This window comes from Orbicella franksi, chromosome 13 (genome assembly GCF_964199315.1).
Source record: "Orbicella franksi chromosome 13, jaOrbFran1.1, whole genome shotgun sequence".
NCBI classification, from domain to species: domain Eukaryota; kingdom Metazoa; phylum Cnidaria; class Anthozoa; order Scleractinia; family Merulinidae; genus Orbicella; species Orbicella franksi.
In genome coordinates this window covers 4817401-4835107 of record NC_138157.1, presented here as the reverse complement: position 1 = coordinate 4835107, position 17707 = coordinate 4817401, and the positions used below count along the sequence as shown (strand labels likewise).

Below are 17707 nucleotides of genomic sequence, written 5' to 3'. Positions count from 1 at the left end.
GTTTATTACATGGCAAAGAAGAAAATTTAATTCGTTTAATGTAACTGGTTTGCTGACATTTTGCTTGCATACGGAAATGAACTTAACTTAAACCTGCCTAAATTTCCTCGTCCTCTTTACTTTTTTTTTTTTTTTTTTGTCATCAGGCTCTTTGGCACTTCCATAAATGATCGAGAAGAAAATAAAAGAAAACGGTGAACATTTTTGTATTTTAGTTTGCTACTTTTTCAACGCAAAATGAAACCGGTCTAGATGCCGGTCTAGATGGAAAAATCTAGACCGCGGTCAATATCGATTTCAGCCAATCAAATTCGTGAATTCGGTAGTTCCCAGTCCTTGTGAGACACAGCCATATAATAATTGGTAATATTCCCTGACCGTACCAGGAAGAAATTGAATGTCATATCATTTATTCCTACATTTTTTAACTACAAACGACTAAGTCACCTGGAGACAGTTGTGGAAAGTCTCCATCCATCAGTTCCTAAATAAAAAGAGAAAAGAGAGTATGTCTACAGTACAAAAACGTGACTATCTGCTTAACTTCCGGTGAACTGGAAAAGCCATCAGTATTTGAGGGTCTCAATGGGGTGGTGGGAGGCGCGGTGGCCTCATGGTTAGTGCGCTCGTCTCCGGATCGAGTGGTCCGGGTTTGAGCCCTGGCCGGGGACATTGTGTTGTGTTCTTGGGCAAGACACTTTACTCTCACAGTGCCTCTCTCCACCCAGGTGTATAAATGGGTACCGGCGAACTTAATGCTGGGGGTAACCCTGCGATGGACTAGCATCCCATCCGGGGGGGAGTAGAAATACTCCTAGTCGCTTCATGCTACAGAAACGTGGATAAGCTCCGGCCTGATGGGCCACTTGGATCGTATGCAGACTTTACCTTTACCTAATGGGGTGGTGCTTGTATATGTCAAGACTAATGGTTAATTCATTTTCCTTGCGGTTAACAGAAGTCTTAGAACCTTAAGAACCATTGTTTCAAAAAGTTACAAATTAAGTTCCATTGTTAAAAAAAGTTTCTAATTTAATTTGATTACTGTATTCTGTAAAACATATTTGGGATGGAAAAAGGCATTATAGTAAGAATTGTTGCCAGACACAATTATTCTCCCGGTTTTTCCATGTACTACCAAAGCCATGCCACTCAAAAACAAGATCTTGAGACTTTCAATTACGTGGCTAAAAAATGTTTCTACGGTTAACTGAGAGTGTTTATGGCTAACGGTTAAAATTGTGCAATTTTTACGCTTAACGGCTAAAGTTTTGGCGTGTTTTACGGCTAGCGGTTAACCACATTAAGACCCTCGTATTAACTATTCAAGGATGTTTTTTGTTTTCCCCATGAAAAGCACTGTATGCTTAAGAAACTTGTTTTGAAAATAAATAAACTTTTACAACAGTTAACATTCTATGAGACCTTTTGTGTCAATCTTGACTCTGAATGAGAATGCAGGTAAAAAAGCCAAATTAGGGGTGTTCCTTTTAGAAAAATCTTACCAGGAACTGTTTAAGCGTTGATTCATGGATACGTTCCAGTGAAAAAAGAAATTAACGATTCACAGCCATGAAAATCAATACGCAATTAATGGCAGTCAGAATCGGAACTGGTAAATCAGGTCACGACCATAGTATTCTTCGCCCCTCAGCCTATTTCTTTCCATCGATTCTTCCACTGGTTTGGAGCGGGAAATCATAATGCATAGTCATGGACGTTCAAGTAGCTACGCCGTTTTGTTTTAACACCAATTAGAAGATGTTGATGTCTATGACAAGGGTGCTGTGGATGACGAGGCCCTGGGGGGTGGGATTCCCATATAAAAAAGACGGGGGTGGTCATCGTACCTTTTAAGGGTTAAAACCACGATTTTGGCACCTCTCAGGGTGTTCAGCCTCAAAAGGTCCACAGCGGGGGCTTTCACCGTACCTTTTAGTTGATTGAGCCGAAAAACTGAATATGACAGGAGATAAAGTGTTGTTGTAGAATTGGCCGTACCTCTTAGGGGTGAAAAACATTTCCAGTTAGGCCCACAAAACATGATCTTGGCACCTCTTAGGGGTTCTTTTCAAACTTTCCGACGAGCACCCCCGTCCTTTTTACATGTGAGCCCCCGCCCCCATTGTTCCGGGAAGACAAGGAACATGTACATGACCAGCTGCATGTATTTACACAGTAAGGAGGTACTGCTAGTTAATGAAATGAATGTAACCATGGAAATCGATAATGAACAACTGCTATATGAAAAAGGAAACAAGCAGTTGTTTTGTTTTGTTCACCAATGTTAAATCTACTGAAAAATTGTAAAACAAACATACAGTTTAAAGAAACGTTCCTACGCTATGAAAAATATGTACCTCATAATCAAAAGATCCAGGGAGTAAAGGTGATAGTGAACTTTCTGTATGGAGATTGCTCTCGTCCTCTATATTGGCTTGAATAAAATACAACAGATAATGACTGGTATCAGGGGAACTAGTCGAGGGTCCAAAAATTCTACAATACTATAAAGGAAAATTGTTTTTTACATGTGTTACAGCGTATTCAGCGTTCGCGTTTCTTCTGCTGTAATTCAAGTCCGAACGGAAAAATTATTTACCTAACATTGAAGCCCAAATTGAATGCCAAAAAAAAAAAAAAAGAATGAAAAAGAAAGCGCTAAATTCTGACGCCCAGTGTGACCAAGAGCCCGTGGGAGTGAAAAAGTTATAGACAAGGCCACAGTCACAGACAGCGGCGAAAACAGGAACTCGTGTAATCATGAGCCTCTGTTTATATTTTGATTTGAATGAGTTGTGCACCGTTATCCTTGACCCTCGATCATTTACCCTGAATACCCTCGACGTACTACCCTCAAGCCTCGACAAAAAGGCAAACTACAGCAGTGTGGCCCAGGTTCGATTCCGGCCCGGTGCCATTTGTGGTTTGAGTTTGTTGTTGGTTCTTGCCTTGCTCTGGGGGTTATTCTCCGGGTTCTCCGGTTTTCCTCCTCCCTGAAAAACCAACATTTCCAAATCCCAATTCGACCAGGATAGAGGATCTGTATAAAAACCAGCTAAGGCTGATGTGTCTTCCTCTCCAAATGTTATATACATATTTGATATTATAATTTAACGAATAAACCACCCAGTCAAGATTTATAATACAGATGATAGACTAGTTGTTATACCTTTTGTATTGCAGTTGGCGCCATCACTGAAAGTGACTGTCGCAGACTGTGGCAGCAACTGTGACATCTTAAGCAAAAGAAGACAGGAAAGAATGAGATCTTTTCAAATCTTTTTCAATCTGGTATAATCAAGTTTTCAAAAACAGACTCAGTTTTGCTAAACTTCGCAATACCTCGCCGGCATTGAAATATTCCTTATTTACATCCTGCTACCGCGATCTCGCGCTCACGAATGCCTCGTTCTTGAAGCGAAATTCAAATGGAATGAACAGTCAAATATGTATTCTTCGTCCAAGAAGCCAAATTCAAAATTAAAAACAAGAGTCAAACTTATATATCCCTCGTTCTTGTTGAAGCGAAAAGGAAAACGGAGTAAAGAACAGACAAAACGCAGCAATTCCTCTCGACACTTTGCTTCCTAGCCGACTGCAGACCACGGACCACACCTTTTCCTGAGATTGATGCACTTTCCGTTCCTAATGCCAGGTATTCTGAAATTGTTCACTTAGTTTCTGCAGTTGTATTTTAAACGGACAGCCTGTCGATTTTTGAATCAGTCACTAACCATACGTTACTTTAAATTGTCCACACGAAGCCAAATGCAACAAAAGCCTCCCATTAAGGGGTATTTTTTCTCAGGGTCTTTTTCCCAAGTAATAAATGTGAAAACCGTTTGCAAAAGCTATTGGCGAAGCTAAGCAACTTTGGTATTCCACGGGAAAATATGTTATGAATAGCCTGACATCAAGAAAGTCAAAAATAATAGAAAAACAAAAAGACGATTTCAGCAGTTTGAATTTCGGGAAACAAAATCAATCAGAATGAAGCTAACTGAAGGCGTCCAGTATATTCCACTGAACTTCGATTACTGCTAGCTGAGTTTTTAAATGGCCTGCACATTTCAAGTCCTTGGATTTGAATAGAGCGTATGTACTCACGTGTCCAGCAGCCATGCAAATTTATTGGAACAAAAGAAAGTGTTTAAATAAGAAGAGTTGAACTCCCACAGGATTGGTTTAGTACACCAACAGGGCCGCCATTTCATTGTTTTGGGACACCAATATGGCTGCCATGACGTCATGTGCATATGCTCTATATTGAATCGCACTTTTCAAATATGACACTTGAATATGAATAAATCTATGATTAATTTATGATTATTATAAGATTTCAAAAAAGGTATTTCATTTTTCTACTGTCATAAGCGTAAAGGCAATTTTTTCCAGCGGGGGGTGGGGGTGGTAAATCACTTTCCCAAAATATTTTGCAAGTTGCCCAAAATTTTACAAAACAATTGAGCACAAACGAAGGTCATAGGACTCACTAACATAGGCCTGCATATGGAGTGAAAATAATCTTACATTTCAATACACAGAATAGATATGTGTTATTGGCCGGCTGGGAGGTCCGTATAGGGAAAAACTGTGACCGAGGTCTTGAAAATGCTGCCCGAGGCCGCAGGCCGAGGGCAGCATTTTCAAGCCCGAGGTCACAGTTTTTCACTATACGGACCGACCCTGAGCCAGACAATAACATGTTTATCTATTTTTCTTGCGGTAAATTGGCTTACAAGTGGGTTTGTTTACGCAGCTTTGTCATTGAACTGGCTTACGCGTCGTCTACAGACTCTACAAACCATTGGTAAAAAATCTAACGAGCGAACGAGCGAGTAACTCAGATACTAGACAAAGAAAGATGTATTAAAGAACAGATTTACACCCAACTACTTTATGTTAGTTGCATTTAGTTCACCATTTAAGTTCTCTAAAAGTGTTTTTCCGGTGTGAAATTTCGTGCAAAGTTTGAAGTTGTACTACAAAAACAATTTCTGTCAGTCGTTGCGAATCACTCGAAATCAGACATTTCTACCGTAAATTGAGCGGCAGATAGCGAGGAAATTCGTGAAGTGTATTCCACAGAAATTCTCTCAAATATGGCAACGATCGGAGTCGTAAACTCAACTAAAATTGACTTATTTTTTAATCAAAATTGTACAGAGAGAGACAGAGGATTACGCGCCATTACAGCGCCGAGCTACAAACAGCCAAACAAACTCTCACAACTTCAAAAAACTCAACTGAATTTACTTACAGTGACTTTCCTTGCCATTTTAAGGTGAATAGAGATAAACTTGCGCTGTTTAATCGTCATATAGATCACGTTACAAGTGAACACGTTAAAGGAAATGACTGCCTCTGCCATTGCGAGGCCGAAAATATCAACAATATGATCCATGTCATTTTTTAGTACAGAGCTGGCATATTCTTTAAACAATGCGAGATCGTGATTATTTTACGTACTTAGATTTAAATTTTGAATCTGATGTGCATTTAAGTAACTCTCACCTGTTGATTATTTACACTGTTGTCGCTACTGTAACAGCTATGACCTGGAGTTTTAAAAAAATATGTCTTGTAAGATCAAATTCGCATCTAACTGCAAAAAAGATTTAGATTCACTTTGGATATCGAATGAGAAATAAAGGCCATTAGTAAATACTCAACCGAGAGTTATGGCATTTTATTACCTTTCTGGTTGGCTCCCAAACCGTGGATCACAGCGAATATTCAAGGTTTTACCTAAACTGGAAGATGGACTAACGATGTGTTCAAAATTTTTTTCCCGGCACCAAGAATCTCCATAAATGGCTCTAAATGGCCTCCAGGAACACAGAGGCATCAAAATAATGCAACACAAAAATAAGGTGATCCACTTTCATTTAAACTTATTTTCTATGTGGAGCATTAAGAGCAATTTTCGAAGCATTCCCGTAGATTGTCTTATAAAGAGCTAAAATTGTAACGCAATCGCCAACACCATAATATCGCTTATTATATGGCTGTGTCACACAAGGACTGGGAACTACCAAATTCACGAATTTGATGGCTGAAATCGATATTGACCGCGGTCTAGATTTTCCCATCTAGACCGGCATCTGGACCGGTTTCATTTTGCGTTGAAAAAGTAGCGAACTCAAATACAGAAATGTTCACCATTTTCTTTTATTTTCTGCTCAATCATTTATGTAAGGGCCAAAAAGCCTGATGACAAAAAAAAAAAAGTAAAGAGGACGAGCAAATTTCGGCCGGTTTAAGTTAAGCTCATCTCCGTTTGCAAGCAAAATGTCAGCAAACCAGTTACATTAAACAAATTAAAGTTTTCTTCTTTGCCATATAATAAACATCTTATTAACCGAGCTAAGTCGGTCTGTATGGGAGAATCTTGACCTCGGTCGTGTTTACAGACCTCACTGCGTTCGGTCTGTACTCACGACCTCGGTCAAGATTCTCCCATACAGACCTCCTGCTCGGTTAATAAGAGCTAAGTATTAATCGTATTCAACGTCTGGGACGCCTGAGGTTTAGGCGCCCACTCGGGCCCCTTGAATAAAAATTTAGACGTCCGCACTCGTAACTTAGGCGCCTCAGGCGACCAGGCCAAGCTTAACGTCAACGTAGTGTACTGCTGAGCGCCCGTTAGGCAGCATCCTTGATTGAGTATTTACCAAAAAAATTATTCCATTTGCCATTTTAGACACGAGGAGACATGGGACTATTCTCATCCTAATTTTGCAGTGGGTCGTGGCACGGAAAGTTACATTGTCCCCAGTAACGATCTCGTGAGCTCACCCAAGATTTCTTCACGTTTGTAAAGTGGCGAATTCACTCTTGTTGGATATAAAGCCATTAGAACCAACATGTCAGTCATCGAGGCTGAGGGCGCGAGATCACTGACATTTGAGGCTAATCAACTCGGAGCTACGCGCCTCGTTGGTTGTGTTATCCCTTCATATCCAACACGAATAACATAATGATTTGTAGTACCTTGCATCGAGGAAGTAGATTCTGTTCCGCAAAACGCCTCTCTGGTGACAGGAAGCTGAAATACATTAATGGGTACAACAAATTAGCTGTGTATAAGAGGTATATTCCGTACTGCATTCTTCTGATTGTTAATATAACCGTTAACGTTAAGCTTGGCCCTGAATTCATTTCGAGATGATGTCACCACCAGCACCATGTGACCGACTCGCAAGAGCTCAACAATGAGATCTGAAGGAATTTTTCAAAGTAACTCTTTCTTCCATCATAAATAAACCAGCTACATAGATAAAATCCGACTACGATACCGGACATGGTGTCGTAATCAATTTTGAGAAAAAGGAAGCTCTCATTAAATTATGATGGTTCTGTTGTTTTTCTAGTTTTCTTTCTTTCTGGTTCTTTAATTCTATTTTTATTTTTATTTTTTTCAGTTGTTATTGGACTAATCAACAAGTATTGGGGCAGAGCAAAGAGAGGGTGGGTCATTAGTTTTTGAGCCCTTGGTAAGGGGAGGGTCATTCAATTTTCAGCTACCCATGGGGGGTGGGTCATTCTGTCTTATAACAAGAATTGGCACACATTTGAAACAACCGACAACAGAGGTAACACCTTCCAGCTCCAAAGGACGAAAATATTTTGAGCTGTGGCTGAAAAAGTACACTTGGCTGGTGTACAATAGATATGGCAATTTCAATTATTGTGAAAAAAAGCTGAGAAGTCTGCGCTCTTTCGACATGCTGGTCTTCACGAACACCAAATGGCCAAATTTTGTCTTCATGTTCAACCCAAGGGTACGGGACACATGTTCATAGATTTGGGACTCCAACGCTTCAGCCTGGCATGGGACTAATAGTTTACTGCCTGTGTGATCCAAGGACTCACTTCAGTCTTTTTCCAAGTGTGAAAGGATTAAGGTGAAGGTTTTCAGAGTTTACGAAAACAATATTATTTTTAGATGATTTTGTATTATTGTTAAGAAATAAATCTAAAACGCGCCGCAATTTCATACACAAAATCTGATTTTGTCGGATTATGCAACCAAAAATGTCATTTTTTATAAGGGGTGGATCATGTAATTTTGAGGCCTCATTTAGAAGTGGGTCACTCAGTTTTGTGCCAATGAAATGGAAGGGGTGGGTCAGGTGTTTTCTAACCACCACTCCCGCCCCCCCGACCCCCTGTACTTTTTGACCAGTCCTTAATTGTCCTCCGATGTCATCAAAATTGCAAGCACATGACAAGCATTTGAAATTAATGTCTTTCAATGTACCTCATCTTCCATAACCAAGTACAGGACTGATTTTCCTTTCAGTTTGCTGATAGTTTTGCCATCCCAGACACGGCGTTCACCACGAAATTCGAGTCTTGCCCCGTTCTGCGTTGCACGTGCTGCACATGAGAATCTAAATTCAACAAAACCTCAAGCAAGTCAATAGTGAGCTTAACTTAAACAAACCACGACGATGACGGCAACAAGAGCGACACTAAACAAAATGTTTAATGAGAAAAACAATAGCTGTGCACGTGCGTAATACAGCTATGTACATTTCTTTGCCGTCCTCCGCGAAACAACAACGTGAAATGACCAAGTTCTGCGTCGTCTACGGAACGTGGACGACAACGGCTTATTTTTCGTATTTCCATTTGGAATTGAACGCCGTCGTTACGTATTTAGCTTAAGCACGTTTTTAGGACCATTGGCGTACCGAACAGATCTAGACAATAGCGAATTTCGCTGGTAAAATGTAAATTCATTTTTTACTAGGCGTCGTCCTCAGCGTCGTTGCCGTCGTTGCTTAAGCTCCCTAATACAATGAACAACGCGCCAGACAGCAAGAGTGCTAACTACCCAGCATTTCAATACGTAGGTATATGATCACTGACTTTCACCGACACTTTCACCCCCTTAGTTACTGATTGACAAGTAGCTTATGCAAGTTCGAATCTAAGTGGTGACTATTGATTCTTTTTCTTTTTCTTCTTCAATGTTTTTTCTGTAACGCATACGTTTATGTTAAGAAAACATTTGCCGAAAGGTAGCTTTTGTTTTTCCTTTTCTTGTGTTTAAAAAATCGTCTGGAGCTTTTAATCATTTGTTTATATCGATTACTTTCGAACTCACAATATCACATAGGTTACGCTTGCAAAGGAAAAACTATGAAGACTTTCCATCACGATCGAGTCGCTAAGAAAGAACCATAAGTATTTTCCTTACAATCGAAAAATCATTCTCTCGAAAAATAACTAACTTGACACGGCGTAACCGAATGTAAAACGGCGTTAGACCTTAGACGGCGGTCGATACCCGGGGGGACTCCTATGTGAAAAGGTCGGGGATGCTCGTCGGCTTGGGTACAAATCAAGGATTCTGGTCTCACTTAGGGTGTTGATGACAAGACGTCGCCATTTTCAGCTGTTTAAGTATCCTATAGCTGCACTCGAAGGAATAATATTAAAAGAAACGCTCTCATTTAATTTCCGATTTTAGGCTTGATTTCCGCTACTTCTCGAGTACAGGAGACGGGTCTACAAGTGCGCGCGGGATCCTTTCTTGAACAGTGACCAGTAATCGAATCTATTCTGTTTTAAGTGGTAACTTTTAGGGGTCTAATGGATCTCGAGCAACGTTCACATTAGTCTTCTTTACGAGTTACATTCGAATTTTCCGACGAGGATCTCTGACCTTTTCATACGGGAGTTCTCCCCCAGGATTCCAAATGTCCACCAGGAAATGACCCAGTGAAGGAGTGAAGGAGTGAAGGAGTGAAATTGTTCCAACGCTACAACTTGGAAAACATTATTCCCCAAATTAAAACAGAGAGAAGTTCCCCTTAAAATTTTTCATTCTCTAAATTACTTGTAATAGCTTGTAATCAACCCGTCCAAATTAATTCTGCCAGTATCCTCATCAGTGGCGATAACCAAGTCCCAGGTTGATATACATGCGTAGATACCGTAAATCCTCGAATTGGCGCCCAGGGCGCTTATTTCAAATTTAGAAGAGGACATGGGGCGCTTATTCGAGGAGAGGCGCTTATTTTAAATTTTGGTCGACAAGAGGAGCGCTTATTTGAGGAGAGGCGCTAATTCGAGGATTTACGGTAAGTTTCTTAGAGTACATGTACGTAGCCTACTCCAAAACACTTTTCTACACACCTATATTTGTATCCTTGTTCTACAGGTATTCTCTTATTTGTTATTTTTTCCGTGCAACAATGATGTCAGCATGGTGAAAGAATGAGTGAAGGAATTCCCAATGCTTGCTTTGAACCAAATTGTAAGGACAATTTACACTGCACTACGGTAACCTTTACTGGCGTCATTGTTGCGCATCTCTCATTTTGAGATTTGCCTAATGGAAAAATGGCAAATAAGCAAATAGAACAAGGTTATAAATTCAGCTGTGAGCAACATCCAAGGTGTTCGATTTCTATTTACCACAGTTACTTAATGGAATAGTTGCTATTTTTTTTATCATTTTTAGCTCGTAAAAGCCATAGTTAGGGTTAGGGTTAGGGGAATGGTTATGAAACCCGACAAAGTTCTTTGTTGTATGTTTTGTTGTCTTTTTTGGTCTTGACCGTGCACAAAACACAATAGTTGTTTACTACTGACTGAGGAACTAACCAAAAGAAACGTTTTGGTTACGTAATTCATGCATAGTGTATAAGCGCAAAACAAAAGATTGTGGACGGTTATGGACCCTCCAACATAAATCTTGGTATCTTTGTTTGCTCCTTTGATGTTTGCCGGGCTTCATAACCATTTCCCTCAATTAATTATGTAAAAGCTGATAAAACATTTCAATGCATTTTTGCCATGGGAAAATTAAAAGGCCTGAGGACAACGACGAAAGCAAATATCGTCCTTAAATGTGCCATACCTTCTATTTTGCAAGAGAGGGAAGTTCTTCTCAAGTTCACTTCTTACTTCACCACTAGTCATGTCTGGACGAAAGTATATCCCGGTCTTATACCGCCCAGGCTTTTTCTTGATTTGTGATATTTCACTGAGAGTTCCTGTGAACACATCACCATTTTCTGTCAGTCTTACTTCTTCACGTGCGAACAAAACAACATTTCTCAGTCCCTCCATCACTAAGAACTGTTGGTGAAAAAGAACCACGAATAATGGATCCTAGCCAGACTAAGACAGCTCAGACGTTTGAGGGCTCACACCAAGAGATCTCATACTGGGTCTGCCAATCTGCAAAGAAACACAGTAGAACTATCGCGTTAAATGGCGTAGGGAGATCTGGGACTCATCAAGGGTGTCAAGAAAACAAAGATCTATATTAAAGACATCAGAGACAAAGACCGAAGACTTTATGATCCCTAAACCTCAAATAAAGAAGACCTTTAAAGAGAAATAAAGTACAAGATAAACATGAAGTAGTGCAAAATTCAAGTTAAATTGTGCACAGTTTCTAGCTCAAAAATATCCAAACGGTCTCTTAAGTCACATTTAAATCAAGCAAGGAAACAGCTATCTTCAGTTCGTTTCTCTAGAATACATCGTTTCAGTAAGACTTAGGAACATTTAAGTCGCCAATTACTTCTACCTGCATGACATTTTAATTTCCTTTTCTTTCCGTGTCACGAAATAAAATTTAGTTTCGGGAAGTTATTTTTGCTGAACATGTTAACCTCGTGAATTACAAGTGTTTACCCTGATAACATTCATACTCACTATGTCAATAAATCATTCTGAAACGGAAAACAGTACCATTTTTTTGTTGAACTAAACCGGCAAAACTAACTGCTTCCATCGGCTTAAAATGTCGCATTGGTGGACAAATCGCGTGGTGCGGCGGTGTCTCTACTTCGAAATTACATATCTCTTTTTCACTAGCACTAAGCCCAGTTCGCAGTTTTCTTGTGTAAGATAATACCGAGAAACGAGAGTTCCACTGCAATGTTGCAAATGACACATTTTGTTGCGATGCACCGAGTTTTGGCTGAAATTTTGTATTTACATTAACAATTACGAACTTTACTCTGATTGGATATTACCCACACTATGTAAATAGTTCACCCCTGAACTGAAAACAATGCCGTTTCGTTTCTGAGGAAACGAAACAAGTTATTTTTGTTGAACATGTTTACCTTGTGAATTACAAGCGTTACTGGCTGATAACATTCATACTCACTATGTCAATAAATCACTCTGAAACGGAAAACAGTACCATTTCTTCGTTGAACTAAACAAAAAGAACTGCTTTCATCGGCTTAAAATATCGCACTAGTGGACAAATTGCGGTCTGGCGGTCTCTCTACCTACAAAATGAACTTCTTTTTCACCATTACTATTACAACTATCCAATTAGAAGTCCAGTGTGTAGTTTTCTTGTGTGTTTTAATAACCAGAAACGAGAGTTTCAGTCGTAATTCCCCATTTTCGAACAAAGCAGCAATTGAAACGTTCGGAGCGGCACATTTTATTGCGATGACCGACTGAATTTCCACCGTATTTACATTTACGAACTCTACTCTGATTGGATATTACAAATCACTATGTAAATAGTTCGTACTGTAGGTCAAGCACTGAGCAGAGTCCCAGTCAATGCTGTGGTTTGTCAGTTGATGATGTACAGCAATGTGATTGTTGGCATCACCATTTCTCGTGGCTCGTTTGTGTTCAGTCAGTCTCGTGTTAAGGTTTCCGCCAGTCTCACCAATGTAGGAAGCCTGGCAGTCGGAGCATTTGATCTTGTAAACTGTTCCTTGTCTGTTGTTAGGTTCGTCTCTGTCTTTCACGTTGGTCAGTAAGTGTCGTAACGTAGTTGTAGGTTTGTGGGCTACAACATTCGTGTACGAACTATTTTCAACGACTGACTCTGGAAAGCTGGTACACTAACCTAGAACAAACGCCTCTTAACAGATGTCAACAACTACCGGCGCCTTACAAACGACTTATCCATGATGGAAACGAAACCGACAAACGGACTTCTAACAGACCGACTTAACAATACACGGACCAAAACCCGACCTATTTGACTAACAATAGACGGATCGAAACCCACCAATGATTGACAACACACTTTACACGAGTCTTTCAGCCAATACCATCATGGCTATACTGACCAATCACGTTCAACGGACCAGACTTATAACATCATCGACTGACAAACACCATTCACTTGACTCTGAAGATGACTTCCGCTCAGGTTGTCGAAACATCAATCACCAACAACAGTTCTTTTCAGAACTACACTCACCCGGACGATCACACCATACGAACTAAAAAAACCACCTCCAATGAACCATGTATCTTGCCAAATTTACTAAATATGCAAAGTTTCATAAGACTCCGTTGCAAAACAGTCATGAAAATATGAAACCTCAAACTTGTCAATTTTTATAAAGATGGCAGGTTCAGGATCCCATATTTTCATGAATTTGCAACGGATTCTTGTGAAACATCGCATATTTACTTAACTGGGCACGATAAAAAGAGCGGTCACGCTCATGTTTTTTGATTGAATGAAAAAATTCTGAAAAGCATCACATCGTCATACCAAAATAGCCTTGAATCGTCATGTGTTCATGCATGCCAGATTCCAAAAATAGCCTTGAATCGTCATGTGTCCAGGCCAAAAAATAGCCTTGAATGGTCACGTGTCCATGCATTCGCCTCAAGGTTGAATTTCCAAGAGCAATGTGACTAGAGCTGATTTACTGATAATTCATTTCTGGACACAAAATACAAACTGCTTTTTACAGGCCTGTTTCCTCGAATATGATCCTTTAGCATTATGGAATTTACATTAATTCAGTATTCTTCCAGCTTGATCGGTGCAAAGTAACGATCAAATAAAAATTTCCTATGTTGACCACCGGCTGTAATTTCATGCGCCGGCTTCATCGCTGCTCTGTCCGTTTTATATAACAACTTGTAAATCCTTGCACTGGTAAAATCCCAGTTACTCTGAGATTTGTTGTTGTGCGGATCGTTGGTATTTCACTTGATTGCTACAACACAGTTACGTGCGAGGCAATACGCTCCGCCATCGATAACCAAACATTTATAATTCGTGGATTGCCAACAGCAATGACTATATCTAATTCAGTTCAAAGTATGCGAATAAGCACAACAGTATTATGCAACCTCGCAAGTGTAGCAAGGGTTTAAAGTAAGAACAGACAATCACAACTGTAGTAATTTAAGTATGACTTCAAACAGTTTGAAAGAATCGATTTTCGATCAAGGCGCCACGTTTTAATTTCTCTAACATTGAGATGACGATTATTTTTTCTTGTCAGCGACAGCGGCATACTAGGAAAAGAATTTCGAGTTCTCAGTCCAGCTAGAATTCGAGCCTAATAAACCCTAAGACCTTCTGGTTACTACTTCAGATGTTCCATCACTGAGTACATGCTACAACCATAACACAAGGTTCGTGTGACAAACATCATACTGCTCAATGTCGATAAGTGGCATATTCGATTTGGAAATCGATTTGAGTGTGGCCATTCGACCGCCAACGACAGTGCAGTACATTCTTCGAAAGCGTCAGCATCACAGGTTCGAAATTCTTAGTTCGAAGTTTATTATATTATACGAAAAGCGACAAAAGCGGAAGTTCAAGACATTGAAACCCGCGCAAGAAATTTATATATCTACGCTTCGGCGCAAAAATACTAAATTCAATTTACTCTCACCTGAGAAAGTGAACGTTTCTTTGGGCGTCTGGAAGTTACTACAGAAGCTAGAAAAAGAAAACATATTAATGGACCCAACACGATTACCGATTGAGCTCGATATGCACGACTGCAAGTACTTTATATATGTTAATCTTACATGGTCACGAGACAGTTAGCTGTCAACAGGCTGTCTGAGATTCGTTTGTATTCACAAAGGAGGACCGGCCGAATCACTCAGCTACGTACACAAATGCTAGGTTTCCATAGTTATGGTATCCGTTGTTTTATGGTGAATTTTGTTTGGTTATTATTGATTCCTCAGTTGTGTAAAGACTGTAAACGGCATGGACGAAATCGGCCACTTCCGTCTTCGCAAACTGCCATTAAGAAAATAGTCAAAATACAGTTACGTTTGACACTGACTATTTTATACGGTGATCAGAGAGATAGCAATTATTACGAAATACGAGCTAAAGCCTCCTGAGTACTGTTGTCCAACTTGATTTACATTTTACCCAATATAAGGGTGCGTTCCTTTGGGGGTGATCTGGATCAGGATCAGTGATCCAAGATCACTCGGATCATGGTTCATCAGAGGAACCGATGAATCCGTGATCAGAGTGGATTCGTCGGTTCCTTTGACGCACCATGATCCGAGTGATCTTAGATCACTGATCCTGATCCAGATCATCCCAAAGGAACGCACCCTAAGTGATAGAATTGAAATTCGATGAAGTTAGTTTATCTTTGATATAATTTCCAAAAAAAGTATTGAATAATCACGTGGTTATTCATGTTTGTATCCAGTCTTCAAAAATCTGACCGCCGCGGCGATTCACAGAAACCTTGCCTGGGTACTAGTCTTTGGTCATTGCCCCGCTGCTCAGTCAAGAGGAAAATTGTTAGCGTCTGCGAAGTTAGGCCTCATTTTACGACGTTTACGAGTTTTTACGCGAGATTTGAAGCAGAGCCCGGAGCTCAGACTATGTTAAGTTTAAATCTCATTTAGACACGGCTTTCTCAAAACTAGTGACAAAACGGTGACATGGGTTCTAAACTAAAACCGTAACAAATAAACAATAGCCTCCATTTTGGCGCGAAATATGCTCAGATATATATTTGTCCGCGGACATTATCTGATCTGTTATCTGATCATTATCGCCTCTGATCTGTGTTGTTAGTATTATTTGTTAGGGTTCGTTTTTCTTGTCGATTTCTGGGAGCCGTAGGTCCCTAGAATACCGGCGTTACAGACCTCCGGTGAGGCAGGTTAGGCTTTCAGGAGAATAAAAAACTAAGCAAAGAAAAATTGGGAAGAACTGTCATTTAGGGAATTAAAAGGGTCTTTCAAAATATCTGGTTTACAAATGATGAGGAGGAGCGAAGTACTTGTTTGGATTTGAAATGTATCAAATTTCTGGTGGACCTTTTTTGGGTAGATCACTTTCTGCAGGCCAAGTTTTTTTAGCAACGGTAAAAGCGCACTGTAGGTATGTGAAAGGGTTACTATTCATGGAAGACATCGGGACGGAGGTATAAGACTTTGTCAAGTAATTAACCCCCCCCCCCCCCCACAGGACTTAACAATACTGAATTAAATTAGTCGAACTACCTAACTAATAAATCACTAATAACTACTATAATAAATGAAATGATAAAAAAAGCCTTCTTTACAAGGAAGCCGTGTATAAAAGCAAATTAAATCTCACATGAGACTACCATCAAAATCATAATTCTTCAGCTTAGATTTAAATTCATCAAGAGAGGGTGACTGACGAATATCCAAGGGTAAACTATTCCACAGTTCAGCTCCGCTGTAGGACAGACTTCTTTCACAATAATTAGTGCGGGACTGTGGAATGGCAAGCGAACAGTCACTATCTCTTAAGTTATAGGTTAAGGTATCGGAACGGAAAACAAAGTGCGAACTAAGATAGTCCGGAGCCATATTATTTACAATCTTATACATCATTTTTGATTTATCAACAAGGCGTTGACGGTCCAGTTTAACCCAGTTTACCATTCGCAACAGTTCACTGCGATCAAAATGTCGATCACTCTTTCACACAAATATATAAGGGGGGTTCTGTTACCCATTTTAATTTTACGAAATAAGGCCTCCAGGAGTTATACAATTTTTGTTTAATGTATAACCCCTGGGAGCCTTATTTCGTAAAGTTAAAATGGGTAACAGAACCCTCCCTAATATAATGTGTGAGTTTGGAATCCACAGTTCTCAGCATGAGCATGGATATACAAATTCGAGGTTGTTTAGCAGAGCATGAAGCCCGTTCTCCCACGCGCTTCCATCGTATGTAAATAGGATGTTGTTTTCCACAAAGAACGACAACAAAAATAGAGATGACGGCAAAGGCGTATTTTAACTGTAGAGCCCATTTTTACCAAGTAAAAGGATAATCAAGTTTAAAAGGACCTGTTTAAGCGAGATGTGATGACAAAAGGACCATTTATATTTACGTAAACCCTTGACGCAAACTCTTGGCTTAAACGCGAAGCAAACGTGCGTTTGAAATACGTATTTGCATTGACCTTATGCGTCAATTTGGATTGGTTGATTAGTAATGCAATGACCTACGTTTTCAAATCTACCCAGCCGTGTGATTTTTCTTTTGAAAAAGCCGCTGGTGCGCGGCCCGGGGGTGCGCCATTTTTCTTTCTTTGCTTGATGTCATGTTTTAATTCCTAAGTGCTTGAAAAAGTAAGTTTAGCACTCAGGAATGTATTGAAAAAAAAGACGGGGGTTTCCCAGCTTTTGAACTGAAAGACAGGACCTGCTGAGCTGCCGTATGTGCAAAGACAAACGCCTGTCTTATTTTTTTTTTTTTTTTTTTTTTTTTTTTTTTCCAGAGGTCTTAATTAGCCTCAAGCATGGCAGTGACGATCTCGCGCGTTATTTCTCGCGAGCGTTTTTGCCAGTCTGGTGTAAAATATTCATTCACAAGAAACACAATATATAATCAAGTGGAAACTGACGATCATGCTGGCTTATGATAGTGACGGAAAAATAAAAGTCAGAGTTTGTTCTTTTAAAGTTGATTTCTAACCGT

At 39.8% G+C, this 17707-nt stretch overlaps 1 protein-coding gene across 2 annotated transcripts in view; it reads right to left on the bottom strand.

Moving 5' to 3' along the window:
- LOC145465567 (uncharacterized) overlaps positions 1–14861 on the bottom strand; it is a 117818-nt gene extending 102957 nt beyond the window's left edge. Inside the window, exons 1-8 of one of the 2 annotated variants that reach the window (XM_081449341.1) lie at positions 14658–14861; positions 10880–11202; positions 8267–8399; positions 6997–7051; positions 5518–5561; positions 3173–3239; positions 2361–2437; positions 448–484 (exon numbers count right to left, since the gene is read on the bottom strand). In XM_081449341.1, the coding sequence (XP_081305467.1) occupies positions 448–484; positions 2361–2437; positions 3173–3239; positions 5518–5561; positions 6997–7051; positions 8267–8399; positions 10880–11091 (625 nt within the window). In that variant the 5' untranslated portion in view covers positions 11092–11202; positions 14658–14861. The remainder of the gene's footprint in view (positions 1–447; positions 485–2360; positions 2438–3172; positions 3240–5517; positions 5562–6996; positions 7052–8266; positions 8400–10879; positions 11203–14657) is intronic. The other variant, XM_081449342.1, reaches the window with a different exon arrangement.
- Between the last annotated feature and the right edge of the window lie 2846 nt (positions 14862–17707).